Source organism: Prionailurus bengalensis, chromosome A3 (assembly GCF_016509475.1).
Source record: "Prionailurus bengalensis isolate Pbe53 chromosome A3, Fcat_Pben_1.1_paternal_pri, whole genome shotgun sequence".
NCBI lineage: Eukaryota > Metazoa > Chordata > Mammalia > Carnivora > Felidae > Prionailurus > Prionailurus bengalensis.
The window spans coordinates 72,539,226-72,564,232 of NC_057354.1; the positions used below are offsets into that span (position 1 = coordinate 72,539,226).

A 25,007-nucleotide genomic window follows, 5' to 3' on the forward strand; every position below is an offset into this window, starting at 1 on the left:
AGCATGGACTGAGGATCCCCTGGATCACCAGAAGGGTGGCACCAAGATGCTGCACTGTTCCCAGTCACTGGAGCATGGATTCCAGCTGAGGACAGCAAGCTAGGATGCTGACTTTCTGCTGCCTTCCATAAACTCCCAACCGCTGCAGATCATATGATCACCTTCTTTACACAGCAGACAAACAGGCAAAAGCACTGCAAGACCCTCCCCCCAGAGGAACAACAAGGTTCCAAGCTCCGGGAGTCCCTAAAATGTGGAGTGCTTTAACTCAGTCATGCGCCAGAGATTTAAAAAAAAAAAAAAAAAAAAAAAAAAAAAAAAAAAGCAAACTCGGACATAGGCAAGGTGAACACAGGGTTCTGACATAAACTGGGGACAAGAAGGGTGACTGACTGCTTTTCTGTGAGGATTCTGTGAAAACTGGGGGGGTAGGAACTTTCAGCTCCAGGGCTATCAAGCGAGGCACTACCATATTCATCCAACCGATCAGCACTGAAAGCCTTCTGGGAGCAAAAACAGCGCCATCTACTGGAGGCCAGAGCCATTTACACCAAGCCCCAACCCCCTGAACCCTGCAGATGGATCTCCAAAGGGGGAAGTTCACCCGAGAATCAGGGCAACAGGCCCCTCCCCCAGAAGACCAGGACAAACTAGCTCCTACCAAGTTTACTGATCATAGAGAGCTGCAAAGCCTCAGCTCTAGGGGAAATAGAATCCAGCTTCCTTTTTACTTTTATTCTCTAAATGTTTCTCTTTTTCCATTTCTTTTTTTTAGTCCTTTTTTAAATTTTTATTAATTTTTATTTTTAAATACTTGGTTTTTTTATTTCCATTTTATTTATTTATTTACTTGGATCTAGATTCTTTTTTTAATTTTTTTTTTTAATGTTCATTTATTTTTGAGAGAGACAGAACATATGAGTGAGGGAGAAGCAGAGAGAGGACACACAGAATCCCAAGGAGGCTCCACACTTCAGCAGAGCCCAATAGAGGTCTTGAACTCATAAACTGTGAGAACACGACCTGAGCCCAAACCAAGAGTCTGACACTTAACCAACTGAGACACCCAGATACCCCTGGATCTAGATTCTTTTAGCAAGCAGACCAAACACACCCAGGAACTAGTTTTTTTTTTTTTTGGTTTTTTTTTTGGAGGGGGGGGGGTTGTTTTTGTTTTTTGTTTGCTTGCTTCTTTCTTTTTTCTTCTTCTCTTTTCTGGACAAAAAGATGAGATGGAGAAATTCAACCCAAAAGAATGAACAAGAAGTATAGCTATAGGCCAACTATTTAATCAATACACATATAAGATGTCTAAACTACAATTTAAAACAACAATTATAAGGATACTAGCTAGGCTTGGAAAAAAAACCATAGAAGGCACTAGAGAATCCTTTTCTGCAGAGATAAAAGAACTAAAATCTCATCAGACCAAAATTAAAAATGCTATAACCAAGACACAAACCCAAAGAGAGGCCATAAAAATGAGGATGGACAAAGCAGAGGAGCAAATCAGTGATAGAAAAGATAAAATTATGGAAAATAACAAAGCTGAAAAGAGGGAAATAAATGAAAGGTAATGGATCACACAGATAGACTTAGGGAACTCAGCAACTTATCAAAATAGAGTAACATTTGTATCATAGGGAGTCCCAGTCGGTGAGAGAGAAAAGGGGCAGGTTTACTCCAACAAATTATAGTTGAAAACTTCCCTAATCTGAGGAAGGACACAGATATCAAAATCCAAGAAGCACAGAGAACTCCCATTAAATTCAACAAAAGCTGACAATCGCCAAGGCATATCATAGTTAAATTCACAAAAACATACACAAGGAAAGAATCCTGAAAGCAACAAGGGAGAATAAGTACTTAACTTACAAGGGAAGACAGACTGGGTTCACAGCAGATGTGTCCCCAGAAAGTTGGCAGGCCAGTAAGGAGTGGCAGGATATATTCAATGTGCTGAATGGGAAAAAAAAATGCAGCCAAGAAAGAATTCTTTATCCAGCAAGACTGTCAATCACACTACAAGGAGAGGTAAACAATTTCTCAGACAAAAACTAAAGGAGTTCATGACCACTAAAACCAGCCCTGCAAGAAATTTTAAGGGGAACTCGTTGAGTGGAGAAAAAAAAGACCAAAAGCAACAAGACTAGAAAGGACCGAAGATCATCACCAGAAACACCAACTCCACAGGCAATACAATGGCACTAAATTCATATCTTTCAATAATCACTCTGAATATAAATGGACTAAATACTCCAATCAAAAGACATAGGGTATCAGAATGGAAAAAATAAATAAAAAAAAAAAAACAAGATCCATTTATAGGCTGCCTACAAGAGACTCATTTTACACCTAAAGACCTGGAGATTGAAAGTAAGGGGACGAGAACCACCTGTCATGCAAATGGATGCCAAAAAAAAGCCAGAGTAGCCATACTTATATCAGACAAACTAGATTTTAAGACTGTAACAAGAAATGAAGAAGGGCACTATATAATAATTGAGGGGTCTATTCACCCAGAAAAGCTAACAATTTTAAATATTTATGCCCCCAACTCGAAAGCACCCAAATATATAAATCAATTAGTGACAAACACAAAGAAACTTATCAATAATAATCTAATAGTAGGGGGTTTTAACACCTTATTTACAACAATGGACAGAATTCATCTAAGTAGAAAAATCAACACGGAAACAACAGCTTCTAAAGATACACTGGACCTGATGGAATTAACAGTTATTCAAAACATCTCATCCAGAAGCAGCAGAATACATTTTTCTCAAGTGTACATGGAACATGCTCCAAAACAGATCACACAGTAGTCCACAAATCATCCCTCAAGTAGTACAAAAGGACTGAGATCAAACCATGCATATTTTCAACACTATGAAACTTGAAGTCAACGACAAGAAAAAATCTGGAAAGCCCCATGTCTGTCTCTGTGCTGACAGCTCAGGGCCTGGAGCCTGTTTCAAATTCTGTGTCTCCCTCTCTGTCCCTCCCCCCTCTCATGCACTGGCTCTCTCTCAAAATTAAATAAACATTAAAAAAAAATTTTTTTTAAGAAACATTATGCCTGTAATTTAATCTCAAAAGGTTCAGAAAAAATATATGGATAAATAGAAGAAATAAAATAATCAAGTAAAGAAGAGCAAAAGAACACGATTTGGGTGAAAAGTATATGAGAATCCCTTGTACCGTGAAAACATTTCCATAAGTCTGAAAATATTAAAAAAAAAAAAAAAAATACCCAAACACAAAAGGAATGGGTGGCAATGTTTATAGCAGCACTCTCAACAATAGCCAAATTATGGAAAGAGCCTAAATGTCCATCAACTGATGAATGGATAAAGAAATTGTGGTTTATATACACAATGGAATACTACGTGGCAATGAGAAAAAATGAAATATGGCCTTTTGTAGCAACGTGGATGGAACTGGAGAGTGTGATGCTAAGTGAAATAAGCCATACAGAGAAAGACAGATACCATATGGTTTCACTCTTATGTGGATCCTGAGAAACTTCACAGAAACCCATGGGGGAGGGGAAGGAAAAAAAAAAACAAAAGAGGTTAGAGTGGGAGAGAGCCAAAGCATAAGAGACTGTTAAAAACTGAGAACAAACTGAGGATTGATGAGGGGTGGGAGGGAGGGGAGGGTGGGTGGGTGATGGGTATTGAGGAGGGCACCTTTTGGGATGAGCACTGGGTGTTGTATGGAAACCAATTTGACAATAAATTTCATATATTAAAAAAAAAAAAAAAAGGAATGGGTGAAAAAAGGAAAAATGGAAAATAATCACATCAGAGATGTTCAATATCATTGGCAATCAGGAAAAGTTCAAATTAAAACCACAATGAGATGCCATTAAAAGCAAAAAAAAAAAAAAAATGTCAGTACTAAGTGTCAGGGAGAATGTGTAGCAACTGAAGCTCTCAAATATTACTGGAGGGAATACAAACTGTATAGTCACTTTATAAGAAACTTCTGAATTGTTCTCCAAAGTTAAACATACACTTACCACATGATCCAACAATCCTAAGTATTAATTCAAGAAAAATTAAAACTTATATTCAAACAAAACCTGCATGCAAATGTTTGTAGCAATTTATTCATAATCACCAAACACTGAAAACAACTCAAATGTCTATCAACTGGTAAATGGATAAACTGTGTTACATTTATATAATAGAATACTTCTTAGCAATAAAAAGGAATTACTGATAATGCAATATGTATGCATCTCAAAAGCATTATGCTAAGTTAAAGGTTATATGCTGCAAAATATATGTTATGTATATACATGTTATATATGACATTCTGCAAAAAAAGCAAAATACAGGGAGGAAAATAAGTCAGTGGTTGTTAAGGGTGAAGGGGAGTGGGGAGATTTATTAAAAATAGGTAGCCCAGGGCACCTGGGTGGCTCAGTAGTTGAGCATCTGACTTCAGCTCAGGTCATGATCTCACAGCTCGTGAGTTCTAGCCCTTCATCAGGCTCTGTGCTGACAGCTCAGAGCTGGAGCCTGCTTTGGATTCTGTGTCTCCCTCTCTCTGCCCCTCCCCACTCGGACTGTGTGTGTGTGTGTGTGTGTGTGTGTGTGTCTCCCCCCAAAATAAGTAAACATTAAAAAAATTAAAAATAGGCAGCATGATGGAATTTGGTATGAGGGTGATGGGACTGTCCTGTTTCTTGACTATTATTGTCGTTACACATTATACATACATCAAAATCATAGATGTGAGATGTACACATTTGATGCATACATCAAAACGCATAGAACTATACACTAAAAAGGATAAATTTTACTACATATAAATTTTTTTTTTTTAATTTTTTTTTTTCAACGTTTATTTATTTTTGGGACAGAGAGAGACAGAGCATGAACGGGGGAGGGGCAGAGAGAGAGGGAGACACAGAATCGGAAACAGGCTCCAGGCTCCGAGCCATCAGCCCAGAGCCGGACGCGGGGCTCGAACTCACGGACCGCGAGATCGTGACCTGGCTGAAGTCGGACGCTTAACCGACTGCGCCACCCAGGCGCCCCTAAATTTTAAGTATATATTATGCTTAAAAGGAATGAGCTACATTCATAGGCATCTCATTTTATTCTCAGTCAAATAAAAACTAGATAGGTACTATTACTTTCATTTTATAAGCGGGGAAACAAAAGCATACAGTAAATAAATGAACTTACAAATTACATATGGTAGGACCAAAACTCTAGTCCAGATACACTGACTCTACACAAATGTTTTATTCTCTTAATTTTCTCATTTTCCACTAAACATTATGGCCTCAATGTACCTAACAACAAATAGGATCAAACAGGAAAAAAAGAGGATCAAAGGGAAGGAGGGAGGAAGAAAAGACAGGTAGTGAAGTGTGTCCGTTAGAATTTGAACTTTGTCCTTATAAAATTAAAAACAGTCCATAATTGAAGAAGTCTGAATAGTGACTCATACAGGCAACAAATTAACTGTCATTAAAGGATTAGCTGGTGATTTCTTCCATAAAATCTTCTCAATTTCTTAACACAAACAAAAAGCAAAAGCAAACAAAATGTTCACAGGTAATCTTATAACTACTGCTACAATTTAAGTTATCTGTAGTATTCAGAACAATTTGAGAACAACGATGATGACGACTACAATACAGAAAAAATTTTACAACTTTAAATAAATACTTAAAGATATTCCCAGATGCTATCACCCAAGGATGGAAAAGAAGAGAGAAACCTTTAAAGATAACTTTTTGGTTTCAGAATGAAAGAGGTGGCAGTATAATGCTTGCCAAAGAACATACTGTAAGCACAACAGCTTGGGGGGGGGGGGGGGGGCGGGATTAAGCGTAGTTCTTTTACCAAAAACAAAAAGCAAAAACTGCATCTGTACCAAAAATAGCATACTTCACCTAAAAACAGCGGCGTGGTTTCCTCTGAAGTAGTTGCATTAGGATCTGCCCCAGCTTCTAAAAGAATGTGTACAATCTTCCAATGTCCTTGACTTGCAGCAAGATGCAAGGCACAAAAGCCCTCAAATGTCTTTGTCTTAATGTAGTTTTCAGATGAATCTATGTAAAAATAAAAATAAGAAAGTCAACTGCAAGGTACCACTATTTCCTGTGATTAAAAAGCAAAGATTCCAAGAAGAATTTAATGAAATATTAAATTGTAATTATAAACGGGAGGTCTCACTTTAAAACTCTCTAGAAAATCAAGAAAAAGTTCTACAGGGGTCACAGTGTGAACAGCTCCCTGGTATTCCTTACACACAAATTCTGTCCACAAACTCATCTTCTATTCTCTAATTTTTGGTGGGCAGGGAAGGGGAGTGGCAGGAGTTGAAAAATAACACAAAAGAAGATCTGAAGAGGATGCAGCACCAAAGATTTGCTTAAGCAAGATTTACTAAAATAATACTCAATTTGATTTTTTTTTAATTTCTGAGTTTCCATGAGAGGAATGGTCTCATGTCAAGCATTACTTTCTTGTATTCAACTAATAAAATGAGGGTAGTTTAAAATACTCCTTTTCTGGGGTGCCTGGGTGGTTCAGTCAGTTAAGCGTCCGACTTCAGCTCAGGTCACGATCTCGCGGTCTGTGAGTTCGAGCCCCGCGTCGGGCTCTGGGCTGACAGTGCAGAGCCTGGAACCTGCTTCAGATTCTGTGTCTCCCTCTCTCTCTGACCCTCCCCCATTCATGCTCTGTGTCTCTCTGTCTCAAAAATAAATAAACGTTAAAAAATGTTTTAAATACTCCTTTTCTAACTTAAGACTACAGTGAAGTACTCAAGATTGTATTTCTAAAATAATAAAATGTACTCCATTTCCAAAGAAATCAAACAGTGGCATACAACTTCTACTTTAAGGTTTCTGAGGTTTATCTGTTATGAAAATCTCAAGGTTCTAGTAACATTAAAATTATGTAAATAATGGCTACGTTAATTTTTGTGTAATTCCAAAGCAAAACGAACTATTGAAGTCACATGAAGTGACTTTAGAAAGTGACTTTCTGGGGCACCTGGGTGGCTCAGTCGGTTAAGCGTCTGATTCTTGGGTGTTCAGTTCAGGTCATGATCTCACCGTTCGTGAGTTCAGGCCCCTCATCAGACTCTGTGCTGCTAGCACAGAGCCCACTTCTGATCCTCTGTCCCCCTCTCCCTGTCCCCACCCCACACTCTCTCTCTTGCTCTCTCAAAAATAAACCGTAAATAAATTTTTAAAATTAAAAAAATGTTTACAAGTCTCAAACTTTACAGATGCACAATTAAACTGCAAAATAGAGCAGTTATATTTTTAAAGCTCATATCACAAAAACAGTGTTTCCCAGATTAGTCAGAAACTGACCTTTATTCAGATATCCACAAAACTATGAAGTTAAGAGAAAAACTAGGAACACATACACATATATAGATACCAGACAGCTTCTATTTTTTAAGTATTTATTTATTTATTTATTTTGAGAGACAGACTGTGAGCAGGGGTAGGAGGGGTGCAGAGAGAAAGAGAGAGATAAATCTCAAGCAGGCTCCATGCTGTCAGCACAGAACCTGATGTGGGGCTTGATCCCACAAACCACGATATCATGACTGAGCCAAAATCAAGAGTCAGATGCTTAACAACTAAGCCACCTAGGTGCCCCACACAGACAGCTTCTAAATCTTTTTTTTTTTTTAACGTTTTTTATTCATTTTTTTTTTTTTTAAGAGAGAGGGACAGAGGGCGAGCCGGAGAGGTGCAGACAGACAGGGAGACACAGAATCTGAAGCAGGCCCCAGGCTCTGAGCTGTCAGCACAGCTGGAACCCACCAACTGGGAGATCAAGACCTGAGCCAAAGTCAGTCACTTAACCAACTCAGCCATCCAGGTGCCAAAACACAGACAGCTTCTAAATGGGAAATCTCAGTATTATAAAGATGTGCATTCCTCTCAAAATAATTAATAAATTTATTATAATTCTAACCAAAATGTGAGAAGACCTGTTGTGGTTTGGTTGGTTGCTTTTACGATACTTGATAAAGTGACTAAAGTTGATAGAGATGGAGAGGACAGGTAAGAATAACAAAGTTAGAAAAATAAAGAAAGCAAGTACTAAGAGGAGACTAGACTTACTGCATACACTAAACCAGGTCTTAAAGTTAGAATAAGTAAACCAACGTGGTGATAATACAAAGGCAGAGAGGAGGGTGCCCATCAGGGAGAGAAGGAAGAGCCACAGAAGCAAAATGAGACTAAGAGATGATGGCTGAAAAGAAGCCGACCTAGGCCAGTCTTGCATTAGATATACTGAGGAATTTGTTTTGAAAAGAAGGAAGGATGTTCTCTTCCACTGAGAAAGGAAAGAGATACGACTTAATCATAGCCATTTAAAAAACTGTATAACACAAAGAGTGACACTTACTTAATGTATGCAATGAAAAAAAAAAAAAAACCAACCAGGTGGGTACAGTCAGGGAATCTCAGGATAGAATGGAAACTGTGAGAAAAGTGTCTAATTGGACTACAAATGGATGACACTTTAGAAAATGGTTTTATGACCAGACACTAACCATAAGGCTAAAGACAAAAGGAAGTGTATATATACACTGTTGTCTGGTTGGTAAAGTTGTTTATCATAGGGGGAAAGATGAACAATTCTGAAACCACCATCTATGTACAATAAGCTCAAATAAGCAAAGGAATGGTAGATAGCGACAGGTTTCTCACTATTGAAAAGGGAGGTTACAGATAAGCAAAGGAGGAAGGCTAGAATGAACCAAATGGTACTGGATTAGAATCCAGACATTAGCATGAACTCATATTTAGCTTTAATACAGAATACAGATGGATGGATATTGAAATGCTTATAGGCATGTGTATACACATGGGTTATAATAAATATGTTTCCTAGCCCTGTCTGCTGAAAAGGCTTAAAAGCAGTGACACACCAGTAGCAACAAGCACAATCAGTGCCTAAATCTTGGTTTTGAGAACTGTTCTCCAATAAAAGGAACCAGGGCTCCTAAGAAAATGGCTGATTCTAGGATGGGCACACAGAATATACAAAATGAGCCTGGACCATCTTCTAGGTAAAGAAAGTAAAAAAGTGCTCAAAAAACAAAACATGGGACATGCCAAAGAAACACAAGAGCCGATCTGAAAGAGCACTCAATGACGAAACCTAGAACAATTTGAGCAACAAAATAAATATCATATTGGATTATAACCCAGTGTATAAAATAAATATACACGAGTCCAGGCAGATATAAATGATTGAATAAATAAATGGGAAATAAGCAATATTCTAAGTATCAGATAAATCCAATAATCTATGTAAATACTCCCCCCCCCCCACCTCCAAGGAAGGTGCTTAATTCCCACCTGAATGATTTGAGGGCCACCATTTGTGATTTGCACACACACCATCTTATTATGAAAGGGAAAAAAATACTCCTGTGCAATTATCTATGAACTAAAGAAAAGAAAAGGCCCTTCTCATGCAGGATGAAAAACAGTGAAGTCATTTAACTACTAAATTGAAATCTTAAAAGATTTCACCTATAGAAAAAAATAGATAGATACATTTGAATAGTTTATCTCTAAAACCACTGGACCAGGAAACTTACATGGTGGAGCAAATGCAGTGGATTTGGAGTTAGAAGATTTAGGCTGTAATCCTGGCTCCACCAGTTCTCTATTGGATTACTCTTTGGGTAAATTACTCAAACTCTCTGCAGCAGTTTCCTTAACAGTAAAACAAGGATAAAACAGCTGGCCTGAACCCTCAAAGGGGTTCAACAGAATTACAAAATTTATGTACTGTCACAGTTGTTACAAATTAAAACTCCAAAACACCATTTTCAGAAAGTTTTCAAGATCCAATATAAATTGGTTTTGGAAGTTTCAATGATAAACTGCCCTCCTTAATTGGTATCCAGGGACCAAGGGGACCTTACCTATCTGGTACTGGAATACCAACAACCATCCTCTCACTCTCATCCTTTGTTTTATAAGGGTTCTTGGAAAAATGGCTCATAATACTGTTTTTAATGCCTTAACCTCTACTTATTTCTCACTGGAGGGCAAAGCAGTCTCTGCTTCTATTCTACTTACTGAAAATTTAAATGTAAAGGCATTCAAGACTTCATAATGGGTAAACCCATAATGGGCACTTCGGTTCTGTAATGACAACTTGTGAGTTCTTTCTTGGCTGCACCTTGAGGATTGGGGCCATGTCAGCTGGACCAATGCCAGCCAGCTGACACCTGGGCAGCAATAACAAGAGTTGACTTTAACATTCTAGCAATTATACCACAACCCTATGATTCCTAACACAAAGTGTATTTTTACTTATAAATAAATAGTAAACTTGCTTACTTATTTAAGTGAGAAATGGTACACTTTTGTTTTCTAAGAAAGAAAGCAAAAACACATGGTTTTAATAAGCGTTAAATATTCATTAACATAGGTTAAATATTAAGATCAGAACCTTATCTCAACAACTGAGCCACAATTTGATGATGGCCAAACAAATTTAAGATGTGCCAATCACAAAGAGTGATGAATGTCCATTTCAGGTAGCTGAGAAAGTCAAGTACTTTGCACAATCATTATACTTTACTTAGCAATTCTAAGAAAAGGTTGGGTATAAGATAATTTCCACAACAAACATTTTCACCATGGGCAAAACTTTCAGATAACCCTTTAAGAGATTTCATCATGCATATAAGATGAAGGGAAAAAGTCAGTGGAAAGCAAGAGGTTTGAAGGCATTACAAAGACATGAGACACTATAAAAAATTAAGACTAGGAGAAAATATATGAAATAACTGAACCACATGTAACAGCAAAGGATTAATGTCCAGAATACACAGACTTCTTTAAAGACAAAGTTTGCCTAGAACTTCCAAAGAGAAAGGCTACATGAGAATGAAATGAACACAGAGAAATGCAGACATAAGAGAAAGAAAGACCCAGAGTCCTGACAACATCGTTTTGAATAGGAGCATCTGGCAATGCCTGAAGGGACCTACCACTCAGACTTAATATTTACATAAGCACTGTATGTCCCTTATTTGTTTTTGAGGTTTTTTTAATTTCTATTTAAATCCCAGTTAGTTAACATATAATGTAATATCCATTTCAGGTGTCCAATACAGTGATTCAATACTCACATACAACACCTGGTGCTCATAACAATGTATTTCCGTTCTTTGTGTTAACTAGTTTGAATTATTTCTTTCATTCATTACTGAAAAAGTTCTGATTAATATTATGGATAGTTTAGCCGTGTCTATCAATATTTTAACTTTGCATATTTCTTGCACCAGCACTTTGACTTCTAAAACTCCATTCTATAGAAATATACACCCATGTCACAAAGTTACAACATAAGGATGTTAACTGAAGCACCACTTATAAGAACCCATCAATAGGAGAATTATTAAATATATTACATCTATACTATTAAATACTATGAAACAGTTCTTTTACTCAGAGTGAAATCGGGAGCTATTGCAGAATTCTGAACAGAAGAGACAGACATTAGTCTTTGATACACTAAGACTAGATTATGGTAGGATGAGGAAGAAGTAAGAGCAGAAACTGAGGTTAGGATGCTATTAGAGCAATCCAGGCAAAGAGATATGTGACTCAGACCAAGGTCTTAGAGGTTGTGAGGCAATAAGAGTGATGTGAATTTGTGGATGTGTAAACACACACACACACACACACACACACACACACACACATAAAGATGTGCTGACTGGGTGAGGGATATAAGAAAAAGGAAGTAATTAAGGATGGCCCAGTTTCTGGCCTGAGTTGGAATGATGGAATGTTTCTAATCTTACAGATAAACAAACTGAAGAACCAAGAAGTTAAAAGACCTGTCCTTTTATCCTGCCAGGATAAAGTGGTGAAGTCAGCAGAGCCCAGGTCCATCTGAACACAACTCTTAATCACTATGCTATGGTGCCTATTTATCTAATGATCTTCAGCATCTATTATCATGCCCAATATGACAGCGTAATATTTTTTTAACTAATAAAAAGTACTATGAATTAGCTCATATTTGCCAAATAAAAATATTTGTTGGTGATATGCTACAGTTAATTATAAGATTTTAAGTGATCTTTAGTCAGTAAATGGTTTACTACTGAATGACAGGTATAATTTCCACTGAAGATCATTATTGTCCTCCAAGATGTAAAGATTCATGAAATCTCAACATCTATTAAATGAACTTCCAAAAAGCAAAGAAGACAAGCAAATTTGTTATGTGTATTAACACTTCACACAGAAAGTTAAAATGAAAGGGGCGCCTGGGTCGCTCAGTCGGTTAAGCGTCAGACTTTGGCTCAGGTCAGATCTCATGGTTTGTTGAGCTCGGGCCCCACGTCGGGCTCTGTGCTGACAGCTCAGAGCCTGGAGCCTGCTTCAGATTCTGTGTCTCCCTCTCTCTCTCTGTCCTTCCCCCACTTGCCCTCTGTCTCTTTCTCTCTCTCAAATATAAGTAAACATTAAAAAAAAAAAGTTAAAGTGAAAAAAATACATACACACATTAAATTTCTAACTAATCCATGCTGCATTTGAATGCTCTTCTCCAACTTGAATGAGAAGATCATCTCTAATTTTTAGGCTATATTCTGGATCTAAACTGAAGCGACAGTAAAGCAAAACCTTTCTAAGCATTCTTTTTGTGTAGGCTTAAGTACTTTCATACTTTAGTACACTAATAAAAGGTATAGGTTTTTTGAAGTTTATTTATTTTGGGAGAGGGAGAGAGAGCAGGGGAGAAGCAGAGAGAGAGAGAGAGAGAGAGAGAGAGAGAGAGAATCCCAAGCAGGCTCCGTGCTGCCAGCACCAAGCTCCACACAGGGCTCTATCTCACGAACCATGAAATCATGACTTGAGCTGAAATCAAGAATCAGCAGTCCCTTAACCAACGGAACCATCCAGGTGTCCATAAAAGGTATGTTTATGAATCTCTGGCAGTTCACTAATATTAGAGGAAGTTCAAGGAGACAGAAATTATATAATAAAAGACACTTTTACATGTACCAGCAGAGCTATAAAAGACCGGAGAATTATGAATTAAATAAAACACAGGTACAGCAAAGTATAAAGAAAAACAAAAATGTCAAACTTGTTTCGGAAACTTTTAAGATTAACCCATAATACTAAGTTAACGGGTACAGATATAAAGATGTCACTGTCACCAATAAGCAGAAGAGACCTCACTTCACTTCTCAAGACTAAAAACATACGCTCTTCATCATCACACTTAGCCATATGCTAGCTAAGTAGTCAGCTACCATTCGTCACTGATCAGTGTTCCTGAACTTGAATCTTCCAGGTAAGTTTACATTGTAATCTTTTTTAAAAGGCAGGGGATCTGAATAAAGTATGGACTTTAATTTACAAGAGGAGGAATGGGCCATAAGAAATATTGAGAGAGACAGACACAGCATGAGTGGGGAAGGGGCAGAGAGAGAGAGGGAGCACAGAATCCAAAGCAGGTTCCAGGCTGCCAGCTGTCAGCTCAGAGCCCAACGCAGGGCTGGAACTCACAAAGCGGGAGATCATGACCTGAGCTGAAGTCAGAGGCTTACTGGACTGAGCTACCCAAGAGCCCCTTATAAAACACTTTTATTTAAAGTGACCTATAGCTTTTCTGTCCCATTCTAGTTTTTAGTGAATCAAGTTATCAAATCTGATAGAATTTTGGACATTAGTTCCAACTATAGAGAACAACCGAATTCATGGCAGACAGCGACCAAAACTGTTTCGACCTCCTAAAATAAGTCATATAGCTGCTTCCTAGTCTCTGCACACTCTACTTCCTAATTCTGGTAAACTAGTTTTATCCAAAGTTTACTTCATAATAGTGAACTCTAATAAAAATACAGTGAGATAATTTTATTTGGCCATTTATATCAACTAGTCACATAGCTATGTGTGGCTATCTTAAGCTCCAAAAACATCACGCCTAAAAGAGAAGTCATTAAAAATGAAAGGATATATGTATATGTACACACACACACACACACACACACACACACACACACCCCGGAAAATTACTCAGCCATCAAAAAGAATGAAATCTTGCCGTTTGCAACGACATGGATGGAGCTAGAGTATATTATGCTAAGTAAAATAAGCCAGTCAAAGCTAAACAAATACCATATGATTTCACTCATATATGGATTTTAAGAAACAAAACAGATGAGCATAAGGGAAGAGGAAAAAGGAGAGAAGGGGGCTGCCTGGTGGTTGTCAGTTAAGCATCGGAATCTTAATTTCAGCTCAGGCCATGATCTCACATTTCGTGAGATTGAGCCCCACATTGGGCTGTGCACTGACAGCATGGAGCATGCTTGGGATTTTCTCTCCCGCTCTCCCTCTCCCCTTCCCCCACTCATATTCCTGCTCTGTCTCTCTCTCAAAACAAATAAATAAACTTAAAAAAAAGAGCAGTTCTATATGTAGTAAATAATGTAGGGACACCTGAGTGGCTCAGTCAGTTAAGCATGCAACTATCAGTTTTGGGCTCAGGTCCTGATCTCTCAGCTTCGTGGGTTCAAGCTCCACACAGGCTGTGCTGGCAGTGCAGAGCCTACTTGGGATTCTCTCTTTCTCTGCCCCTCCCCTACTCATGCTATCTCTCAAAATAAATGGACTTAAAAAAAAAACGTACATCAAGCATCTAGTATAATGACCGTTACAAAGCAGTGCTCAATCACCATTATCTCCAAGCAGTGCTCAATCACCATTATCTCCTACCCATCATCTCCTATCAGAATCTCTCATTTAGTCTCTTACTGAGTCCTACTCTCAGTAGTGAGCTGGCAAATGTGTCACTGGCTCTCAGGGGGAAAAAAAACCCAAATTTAAAGCTTTGGTTCATAGCACTGGTTGATTTCTCCCATGTAAATATTCCCACTTGGCTGATCTCAGGTTACAAGCATGAAGTCAATTCAACACAGAGTTGGAAAGAGATGTGCAGTAGCACATAGTTACTCTCTGTCCCATTACCCTGTTTTATTCTCTCTACAACGCTTTTATGTTTTGAAATTATCTTGTTTAATTATTTAAGTATAGTCTGTCTCCCCTGACAGGAATATAAACATCATAAAGGCAGGGACTTTGTCTATCCTGTTTTCTAGTGTGAACTCAGTGGGGGGGGGAGTTAAAGTACTTGTAAAGATTCCCCAAATTAAGGAAACTGAACAATATTAAAAAAAAAAAAAAAAAAAAGACTAACTCAACCAAAGCACAAACACCCTCAATTTCAGTAACATTGCTCCTTCTGTTTGGAAAAGGAAGAAAGAATAAACATGACTAGTAACTACCAAATCCTTAAAAGAGCAGACTATTCTTGCCATATCATCTAGCTCAAACAATAAAAATGGGCCAGGCACAGCAAGTTACATACAAGGGACAACATTTATAGATGTCCAGCTGGAACACCATACAGGCAATGGTGGCAATCTCACCATTCTTAATAATGCATAGGCAGTTTTTTTATGGTCATAGAAAAGGAAAACAAATACCATGGTTGATAAGTCACATATTACCTTTTTTATGGTTTATTAATCCAGCTTGTAGGCCCAGCTCCCATACCTTGAATGTACTTTACCTGCATGAATTAACATCCGTAAACATTCTACAGAGTTGTGATAAGCTGCTTCATGAATTGGCATCCATCCCCTGTTATCAGCAACATCAACGCTACGTCCCTTTCTGAGCAGTTTTCTTAAGACTTTAACATTGCCTTCCCTGGCAGCAAGTCCAACCGTGGAGCATGTGTCAGAGTAAGCCTCTGTAAAATCCATTCCTTTGACCAGTCTATAAAACAAGGCAGAAAGAAAACACTATAGACAATAAAACAACACTGTACTCCTAGAGATTAGCAGATCAAAGCAGGCCTGTCCTGCAACTCTCACAGGACTGCAGAGGAAAAGCCTGAGGTGGAGACAGAGACCTGTCATGCCACATCTTCTACTAGAGTCTAGAGCAAGAAGCGTCTCTGGGAAATTAGGATTCCCTGGAATGTTCTTATTAAAGAAATCAAGGAAGTTTTAAGTGTTCTATCATTCGTTCTCTGGAAATGTCTGAGCATCTCCTTCCTGCAGGCCTCTGCTCCTGTTCATACCCCACTAAAACGCATTCACTGCAATTCTATAGATGAGGGAGCTAAAACACCTCCAGTTAACCCCAAATATGTACTCTATTATGTAGAGATGGCCATTTAACTAAAAATGCTTAGCCTCAAGAATTTGTAGCCCTCTCCAGTTTGTAGCCCTCTCCAGGAAAAAGCTAAACCCAAAAAAGGAATGAAGGAGATTTATTGAAAGGAACAAAGATAAGTAATAATTGTAGTTTTTCTGCTGGTCCTTTCCAAAAGGGGCAGAACATATTCTCTTTCTTTGATAAAACAGTCCTACTTACAGAATATACTGGAACGAACAAGAGAGTCGAGCTTTCCTACATAAGTCCATAAAGTTCTTCACAGCATTAGTGACCTTTTCCTCATCATCTCCCTCCAAAGTTCATTCCACCTTCCCCTGGAGTCAATGTCCAGTATAGTTGTCAGTATATGACTCTCACAAAGACAGTTTCTGGTTAATCCCACTATGAGGCTAAGGTTCAGGATTCTCAGGGGAAGAGTTATCTCCCAAGGGGCAGTCCCTCTCAGTAAAACTTCTATCCCAGCCTTCCTTAGTTTCTTTAGTGATCTTAGGAGATGGTTCAGGACATGCCAACATGTCTAGGCCAATGCAGGTAGAAAACTTTCTAGAACTACATTCTAAATTATTTATCCAGAAAATGACAGTTTAAAAAGAGAAGTTAAAAAGAAAGCAGAGCATTTCCTGTAGGAAATTTAAATTTATCCATGGTCACATTTAAATATAAAGCTATAACTGCAGAACTTGACTCTATGGTGAGCCAAAGAGCTAGCATTAGCTATGGATTAACCTAATTAGATCAACTGATCCGCTCCTATGAAAGTGAGATTTACTACAAAACATTTAATTATGCAGTTGACAGTTACTTACTGGGAACCAACCAGCTGATCAATAATGTGGAAGACATAAAGATAACACAGATTTATGTACAGTCTCAGAGAAATGATAAATACATGTGATTCAAAATAGAAGGAAGTAAGTGCTCTAAGAGAAGTACAGATAAACAGCCATGGGTGGTCAAAGAAGGGAGAAACTTATGAGGGATGTGAGCTGGGTCCCAAAGTACAGGAAGGATCTGAAGAGCATTCTTAAGGAGAATGAAAGACACGATTATGTAAATGAACAAAAAAGGTGAGTAAGACACAGTAAATAAGGCAAACAGTTCACTTTGGAAAGAGGATTAGGTAAGCAAAGAATAGGAGGAAAATGAGCTTACGGAGTGTGAGAAATATGCCCACTGACCCAATCAAAGTAGGGAAGCAGAGACTCAGGGGCAGTGAAGCAAGGCTTTAATCAACTTTCTTGCAAGAGGGAGTGTCTGATGGGCAGGCACAGTTGGGACAGTTACAGCAGGCAATTTATCTCTTAGCCTGAAGTCCCTCCCCCGATTCCTCATTGGCTGAGTACTACAGAGGTTACAGCCTTACCTGGGTGTTGTCTATGCCCATGTAAGGCAAAAGGTAGTCTGACTGGAACAAATGTACATTCCTTTAGGTAAGGCACAGAGACTTCAGTTCTTTGGCAAGTGCTCATTGCAAAGCCCTCAAAAATAAGACCACAAAATGGAGAGGGGAAGAAGAACCAGGAAGTGAAGTATTTAAGAGTTTGACACTCCACAGGGTGGTCGAAGGGGAGGGGGGTGGTTAGTACCTATTTCCAATAGGTTATTAACCTATTGTTAACTAGACAGCACAGACTTAATTTGATATTTCTGAAAATGAATCATCTCACTTAATTCTCACAATCCCTCTTCTTCTAAGTTGATTCCATTTTCATTTAAAGGTTAATTTGGGCGCAAGGCAGGGACATTTGTTTTTTTTTAAGAGCAATCTTAAGCCTGAGGGGGTCTGTGTGGTTGGCCTCCCAGCATTGTTCTAAAATATGTTTTGCTTTTGTTTTCAACCCAGGGACCTCAGGTCCTAACCTTTCCCTCTTTCCTACTAATCCCATCTTTTCCTATCATACTCCCCTCTTTGAACACCTGACTCCTAACTGCCATTAGGAATTGGGACAACAACTGCTTCCTGGTGAAAGGGGGCAATGACAGGAGTACAGCAGTCAGGGCAGGTTCAGAGCTCAATCCTGAGGCCCAAAATAATGGGAGGGTATTTGGGATGTCTGGGCTAGCAAAATTTTCTTATTTTTCTGGCATATGCAAAGCTTCTACAAATAACATACAAAAAGAAAAAAAATTTTGGGGGGCGCCTGGGTGGCGCAGTCGGTTAAGCGGCTGACTTCAGCCAGGTCACGATCTCGCGGTCCGGGAGTTCGAGCCCCGCGTCAGGCTCTGGGCTGATGGCTCAGAGCCTGGAGCCTGTTTCCAATTCTGTGTCTCCCTCTCTCTCTGCCCCTCCCCCGTTCATGCTCTGTCTCTCTCTGTCCCAAAAATAAATAAACGTTGAAAAAAGAAAAAAATTTTTTAAAGAAAAAAAAAGAGTATTAGACCAACAAGCATTAATATTCCAAATGCAATGTCTCCTAGGGAGGAGGTCACACCATGTAAAGTAAAGATGCAACCGTAGTCATCCACAAGATCCCTAACCTGTCTGGTCATTTTCTTTTTTTTTTTAATTTAACTATAGCTTTTCCTTCCTCTTCCATATTTATTTGAATCTTGTGATATATTGCTGCTTAGAATAATTAAATATTTGAACTAATTTTTGGTTCTCAATTCTCAAATCTTCCTTTGGCCATCCAGTTTCCATAGGAACAACTCCATGAGGCATAATTAATTTTACCTCAAAGAAAGATTGATCTTCTATATCTAGATTACTATAAATTTAGGAAATTGTTTTTCCCCCCTGGAGCTAGTAGCACTATAGTCCCTAATTCAGTCATAATGTCTCTTTCTAGCAAGGGAGTAGGGCTCTATGGCATTATCAAAAAATGTGGGGAAAAAAAGTCTCCCCATATGCACCCCGGTGGCTGAAAGAAAAATTTAGTCATAAGTTTTCTTGAATTGTTACTCTGCGTTTGGATAGTTGGCTGGGAGTGGAAAGATCCAGTGTCAAGAAGGAAATCAACCAGATTTCCTTATATTTCTAGAGTTACCCAAGGCCCTGGGTTTCCAATAGACAGATGATTCAGGGGAGTCACCATGAAGAGCCCCAGGACCCATCCGTTCCTTTCAGGGACACTGGTTATCTGAGCTCTCGAATGTTGAGGTCCATGAGGGCGTTCAGATTTTCCAGTGATTGTCTCCACACAAAGGGTATGGCTTACAGGGTTCTGACTTTGTCTCCTCTGAGGACATTCTCATTTCCAGTGCCCTGAACAGCCACATAAACAGCACTTGGTGCCAGGACCTTGGGAAGTCTGGTCTGACATAGTAAAGCCTTAGATTTTTTTTTTTTTTTTTTTTTTTTTTTTTTTACATCTCCTTTCCCGTTCCTTATTCTCTTAATCTTGACTGTAATGTACCTAATTGGCAGCTCATAAGAGCTCCTCCAGGGTTCCTTCCAGGCCAAGAGCCAATTTTTGCAGCTCCCTTGGAGTATCTGCTGCTCATGGAGTGACAAATTTGTCTTTTGAATGGTCTCAGCTTCAAGGGGTGTCAGGGGGAGACAGCCATATATTTAACCTTAACCTTTCCAGAAAGACCACCAGGCTCTTGTCCTGTGTCTGTAAAACAGGGGCTAATTTTGCATAATTTAAGGGTTTAACTCTAGACCTCCATACTTTCTCCAAAACACAAGCTTGGAAGTGGCAATGATACCATCCCCCAATGGGATTATCATAGTCCCAATTAGGATCTCGGGGTGTACAACTGCCTGAACCCAAGTAGGAAACTGGGAGTTCCCTATAGGACCTCCAGTCCCATGATAATTAAGAAGTTGCTTGTTCTCATATCTCTCAGGTGGGGCCAGAACACCACACTTCTCTGTCTCATTAAGAGTCTGATTCAACAAAAGCATTTTATCTTTCCAGGTCAACTCAAAAACATACCTAATATTCTGAAAAACCTCTATACACTTATCTGGATCATCAGAAAAGTTACCTATTCTTTTATCTGTCTCAAATCTCAAAATGAAAAAACTACTTGTAATCTTATCATGGTAGTGCCTCCTTGTGTTTCTCTTTCCAGCACTCTAGCTTCTTGTAGGGGAAACACGCCTGTCACATTATGGGGAAGGCCTGAATACGGTGGGCAACAAGTACAAGTGAGCATATACTGAACTAAGTGTAGCAAAATGGCTCCCATGTATCCCAGTAAAAGCCTATCATAGTCATCCATCCCTCATATGCCTCTACAGGCATCCATTCCTCTAAATGTGGAGCCTTTGGAAGTTGGCAGCCATCTACCCAGACTTTGGATCAAAGGAGGAGCAATTTCAACCAAGTCTTGAGCAAAACAACTGAAAAGGGCGTGTTGTCCTTCCCTTTCTGTTAAAATCATAGTTCTTGCCATCTCTTTGGGCAAAGGAGAAAAAAACACCTTTCCTTTTTTTTTCTCTTAATCAGAAGCAGACCAACAATCTAAGAAAATGTTGTCTTTTTAACAGAGAGTAAAGCAGAATTTTAATCTTCTACCAGTGTACTTTTAAAATCCATTAATTTTAACCTTAGTCCATTGTGATCACACAATATTCCTTTCCAAAGATTTCCCTTCAAGAACCTGCTACAACTTTCCTTTGTATTTAGATTTTGTCCCAAGCCATTCCTCTCTAACCAGTCTCATTTAGGGCAAAATTATTTTCTTTTGCCTCCAACAAAAATTTGCTTGTTTTTTTTTATTTTTTTATATATCTACTTTTACATATAAAGTTGCTTTCCTTATTTCCATCAATCTTAACTGAATTTAGCAGAACCTTAGTCTCCAGTGAAAACAAAGTAGTTATCAATTGTGAACTATTACATCAGAATTCTTTAGATGGCAATTTTATGAATCAACTAAGCACAAAGAATGCTTACCAACAGACCCAAATACCCTTAGTTTCTCTACAAAAAGAAGTTAAATGCACAAGCCTATGTTTAGTAATCAAGGCTTTAACATTTTATCTCATTAAATATCCAATGAATTTAATCCCATTTATTGTGCAAGCAAAAGTTTAAAGTTTCAGGCTATCAAAGACTTTGAAAGCTATCTTAACAATTACCCACCCAGGAAAACTTGAGATAAAATTAGCCATCATTTTAAGTCCTCTTTTTGCTAACAAATTTCAAGAGATACCAAAAGCTTACTTGACCTTTAGTAAACCTAGGTAATAAAACTATAACACTAAGGCAGCCTTCCTTAAGGCTCTGCAGGTCAAGCTCTGCACGTTTCAAGTGTCCATCAGTGGACTACAAGCTATAAGATTTATTTAAGCTACATTTCTCTTGCCTTTGTTTTCCTAATCATTTCCCCCTTTCATCTCAATCATTTTCTCAATAGTTACAATAATCTTAACTGTTTTTGTCTCTCCTCATCCCTCTTTACAAATATCTTTTGTGCCTCCCTGAGCAGTTCTTCTGCTTCTCATTGCATCCATCCATCTTCTGTAACTTTTTGGCAATATCAGGCCAACTTCTAGTGATAAAATTAATCTTCAGGAGACTCTGCCCCACTAGTTTCTCTGAAACTAGGCCTGAATATTTCATTTGACCTCTAAGCCTCTGTAAGAAAACAGCTGGTGTTTCCTCCTTCTCTTTCAGTATCTCAAAAGCCTTGCGACATTCTGACATCTTGGAGCTGATTCCCTGAGTCCTTTGATTATTAGCTCTTAAATCCTGCATCTTAACCCTGTCCCCAGGATCATTATTGTCCTAATCAGGGTCTACTCTGGCAAACTTTTACTCAGCTGGCTGAACACCCTTGCCAGGAGAGTAAGTTTCATATTTAATGCTGATAACTCTAAATACATGTCTATCTCAAACCAACAAACTTAAATTAGTTTAAACGGTGAATATGTTTCAACTGCGTCCACTTAAGTCAATCACTTGCTCCCCATTGTCAGTTTTTACCAGGGACACCAGTAGGGGAATCTGAAGTAGATGGTTCAAGTGGGTGTTCTTCATTCCTTGACAATGAGGGTGTGAGGAGGAGCCAATGATGCTGAAGTCACCAAGGAGTATATAGAATCAGTTATGCAGACCTCACCCTTAGGTGGGGCAGAATCAGGAGGAGGGGAAGGGGAAGGCAGAAGAGGACAGGTACTACCAGAAGGCAGAGAATGATTCTGGTTGTCAGCTTGGACAGAGGAGCAGGTACCATGTTTGTTTGGGGTTTTTTTTCCTCACCAAAGTGGAAATATGGAGTCTATGTCAGGCCTGAGAAGACAGGGAATTTCCTCAAAACAAAAGGAAGGAGTTTCAGCAGCTGCTTGGGATTATTCCTTAAAGTCTCCCTCCTGAGGTAGACTAACCACAGACAATTGGCTCTGATTATCATAGTCATTAACCCAGGAAATGAATGAGGGAGAATGCCCCACATACATCTCCACCAGCAACCAGAGGAGGCCGGTTTAGACAATCATTAGTGTCCCATTAATAGACCTTTTTTTTTTCCCTCATCTCCTAAGGAGTATTGAGGCCAGTATTACAAAAGAAGATGAGTTTGTTTTTTCAACCTTGCAATATGAATTTCATTCCAATGGGTTAGAAGGCATTCCAAGGAGAGTCCTTGGGGACTGATGAAGATCCCATGTTTCCTCAGTCTCAGCATAATCCCTTTCCTCCAGTGTACTAGAACTTTTATCATTTGCATAATGGACTAGGGCCTGATGGACCCAGTCCTCCTCTGAGCCAAAAAACAGATGGCCCTTTAACTGGGTCTTTAGTCCAAACAAAACAGCAGAATTTGATCATTTTATGTTTGTCCTTATTCCCTGTATCCTCTCTGTACTACAATAGACTATCTGAGGGAATATGAAGAGACCCCACCTCTTTGTGGGTTTCTCTTCCCTTACCCCTAGGCCTACAATTTTTGTTCCCCATCCTAGACCAGGCTAGTTCCTGCTCCTGAGTTTCCCTCGGGGCACCAAAAGCCCTTTAATGGAGGTTTCCTGTACTCTCCAGAACCAACTTTGTCCGTCTCGACCTGTTTTCTTTGCGGGAGAACTGAACCACAGATCTAGACTCCACATTCCCTTCATATCTAGAATACGTCTCAGTCACACACACTCAGCCTCTCACAATTTCCCATCCCCCAGGCAATACTTATAGTCCAATTTTCCTACCTTGGTCTGTGCACAGAGTTACCAGGTTGCCGCGGTGCCTTTTACGCTTTCCCAAGGGTCACTTCTTCTGTCTCCAAATGCAAAAATCTTGAGCTCCATGGATTCTACAGGGACCAGGGGCCTGTCCGTGGAAAGGGCATGCAAACCGGGGTGGGAGATGTCTCCTCTCTCACAGGAGGACCTAGACCCCACAGGTAGAGGTGAATCCTGGGCAAGCCCCCAAATGTGAGAAATATGCCTGCTGACCCAATCAAAGGAGGGACCCAGAGACTCAGGGGGCACAGTGAAGTGAGGCTTTGATCAATGTTCTTGCAAGAGCAATATGGACAGGCACACTTGGGGCAGTTACAGCAGTCAATTTATCTCCTAAGGTGAAGTCCCTCCCATCATTCCTCATGGGCTGAGTACTACAGAGGTTATAGCCTTACCTGGATGTCACCTATGCCCAAGTAAGGCAAAAAGTAATCTGACTATTGTACTATATGCTAACTAACTTGGATGTAAGTTAAAAAAAATAAATTAAAAAAGAAAAAAAAAAGATGTGGTAAATACATACAATGGAATATCATTCAGCCACAAAAAAGGAAGGTATCTTGCCACTTGTGACAACATGGATAGACCTTGAGCACATTATGAAATAATGTCAGATAAGTCAGAAAGAGAAAGGCAAGTACTATATGATACCAGTTTTATGTGGAATCTAAAAAAGCCAAATTTGGAAAAAACAGAATAAAATAGTGGTTTCCAGGGAGGGCGTGGGTAATAAAATTGATGTTGTCTAAGGGTACAAACTTGCAATGAATAGTAAATTAGCCATAGAGATCTAATGAACAGTATAATGAATCCAAACAATATAGTATTATAATTGTATAATGTGATAAATACTGCTATAACAAGAATCATATTAAAATATAGAAATGTATCAAACTAATACATTGTACACCTTAAATTCACACGATGGTATATGTTAAATTGTTTAAGAAAGAAAGAAAGAAAGAAAGAAAGAAAGAAAGAAAGAAAGAAAGAAAGAAAGCCTTTTAAAAATAAGTAATCTGATTGGAACAAATGTACATTCCTTTAGGTGAGGCACAGAGACTTCAGTTCTTTGGCTTGGACTCTGCAAAGCCTGTAAAAATAAGCCCCAGAAATGTAAAAGGGAAGAACCAGGAAGTGAAGGGTCTAAGGGTTTGGGACTCCTTGAGGGGGGGTGGGGGGAGAAATCATACATAATTCCAATAAGTTGTGAACCTATTGTTAACTAAACAGCACAACTTTTATTTGACATTTCTGAAAATGAATCATCTCACTTACTTCTCACGCAGAGGTAGCTGAAGGCCAAACTATGGAGAACTTTGAATGCCAGGCTACATTTTGTTGAACCATGCTGATGAGGTTTAGTGGTGATGGTGGGGGTTCAGAGCTGACGGCCAAGAAAAAATTCTTGAAAACAACTTCAGTGCAAAAAGGTGATTTTACTAAAACACAGGGACAGAGCTGTGGGCAGAAAGAGCTGCACTGGGGTTGTGAAGAGTGACTGGTTATATACCTGGGAGTTGTGTGTGGGAAGTAAAGTCAAGGGGAAGTTGCCAATGGGATTTTCATATTCTAAAGACTCACAAAATCCATGGAGGCCTAGCTACTGTCAAACTAAGATTGCTTTTCCCTCTAACAAAGCAT

General features: G+C 38.9%; 1 protein-coding gene across 5 annotated transcripts in view; it reads right to left on the reverse strand.

Moving 5' to 3' along the window:
- ASB3 (ankyrin repeat and SOCS box containing 3) overlaps positions 1-25,007 on the reverse strand; it is a 118,068-nt gene that overhangs the window by 65,763 nt on the left and 27,298 nt on the right. For 3 of the 5 annotated variants that reach the window (XM_043603375.1, XM_043603373.1, XM_043603374.1), the window contains exons 2-3: positions 15,624-15,832; positions 5,918-6,076 (exon numbers count right to left, since the gene is read on the reverse strand). In XM_043603375.1, the coding sequence (XP_043459310.1) occupies positions 5,918-6,076; positions 15,624-15,819 (355 nt within the window). In that variant the 5' untranslated portion in view covers positions 15,820-15,832. Of the gene's footprint in view, positions 1-5,917; positions 6,077-15,623; positions 15,833-23,330; positions 23,452-25,007 lie in introns of all 5 variants that reach the window. The other 2 variants (XM_043603372.1, XM_043603371.1) reach the window with 1 other exon arrangement.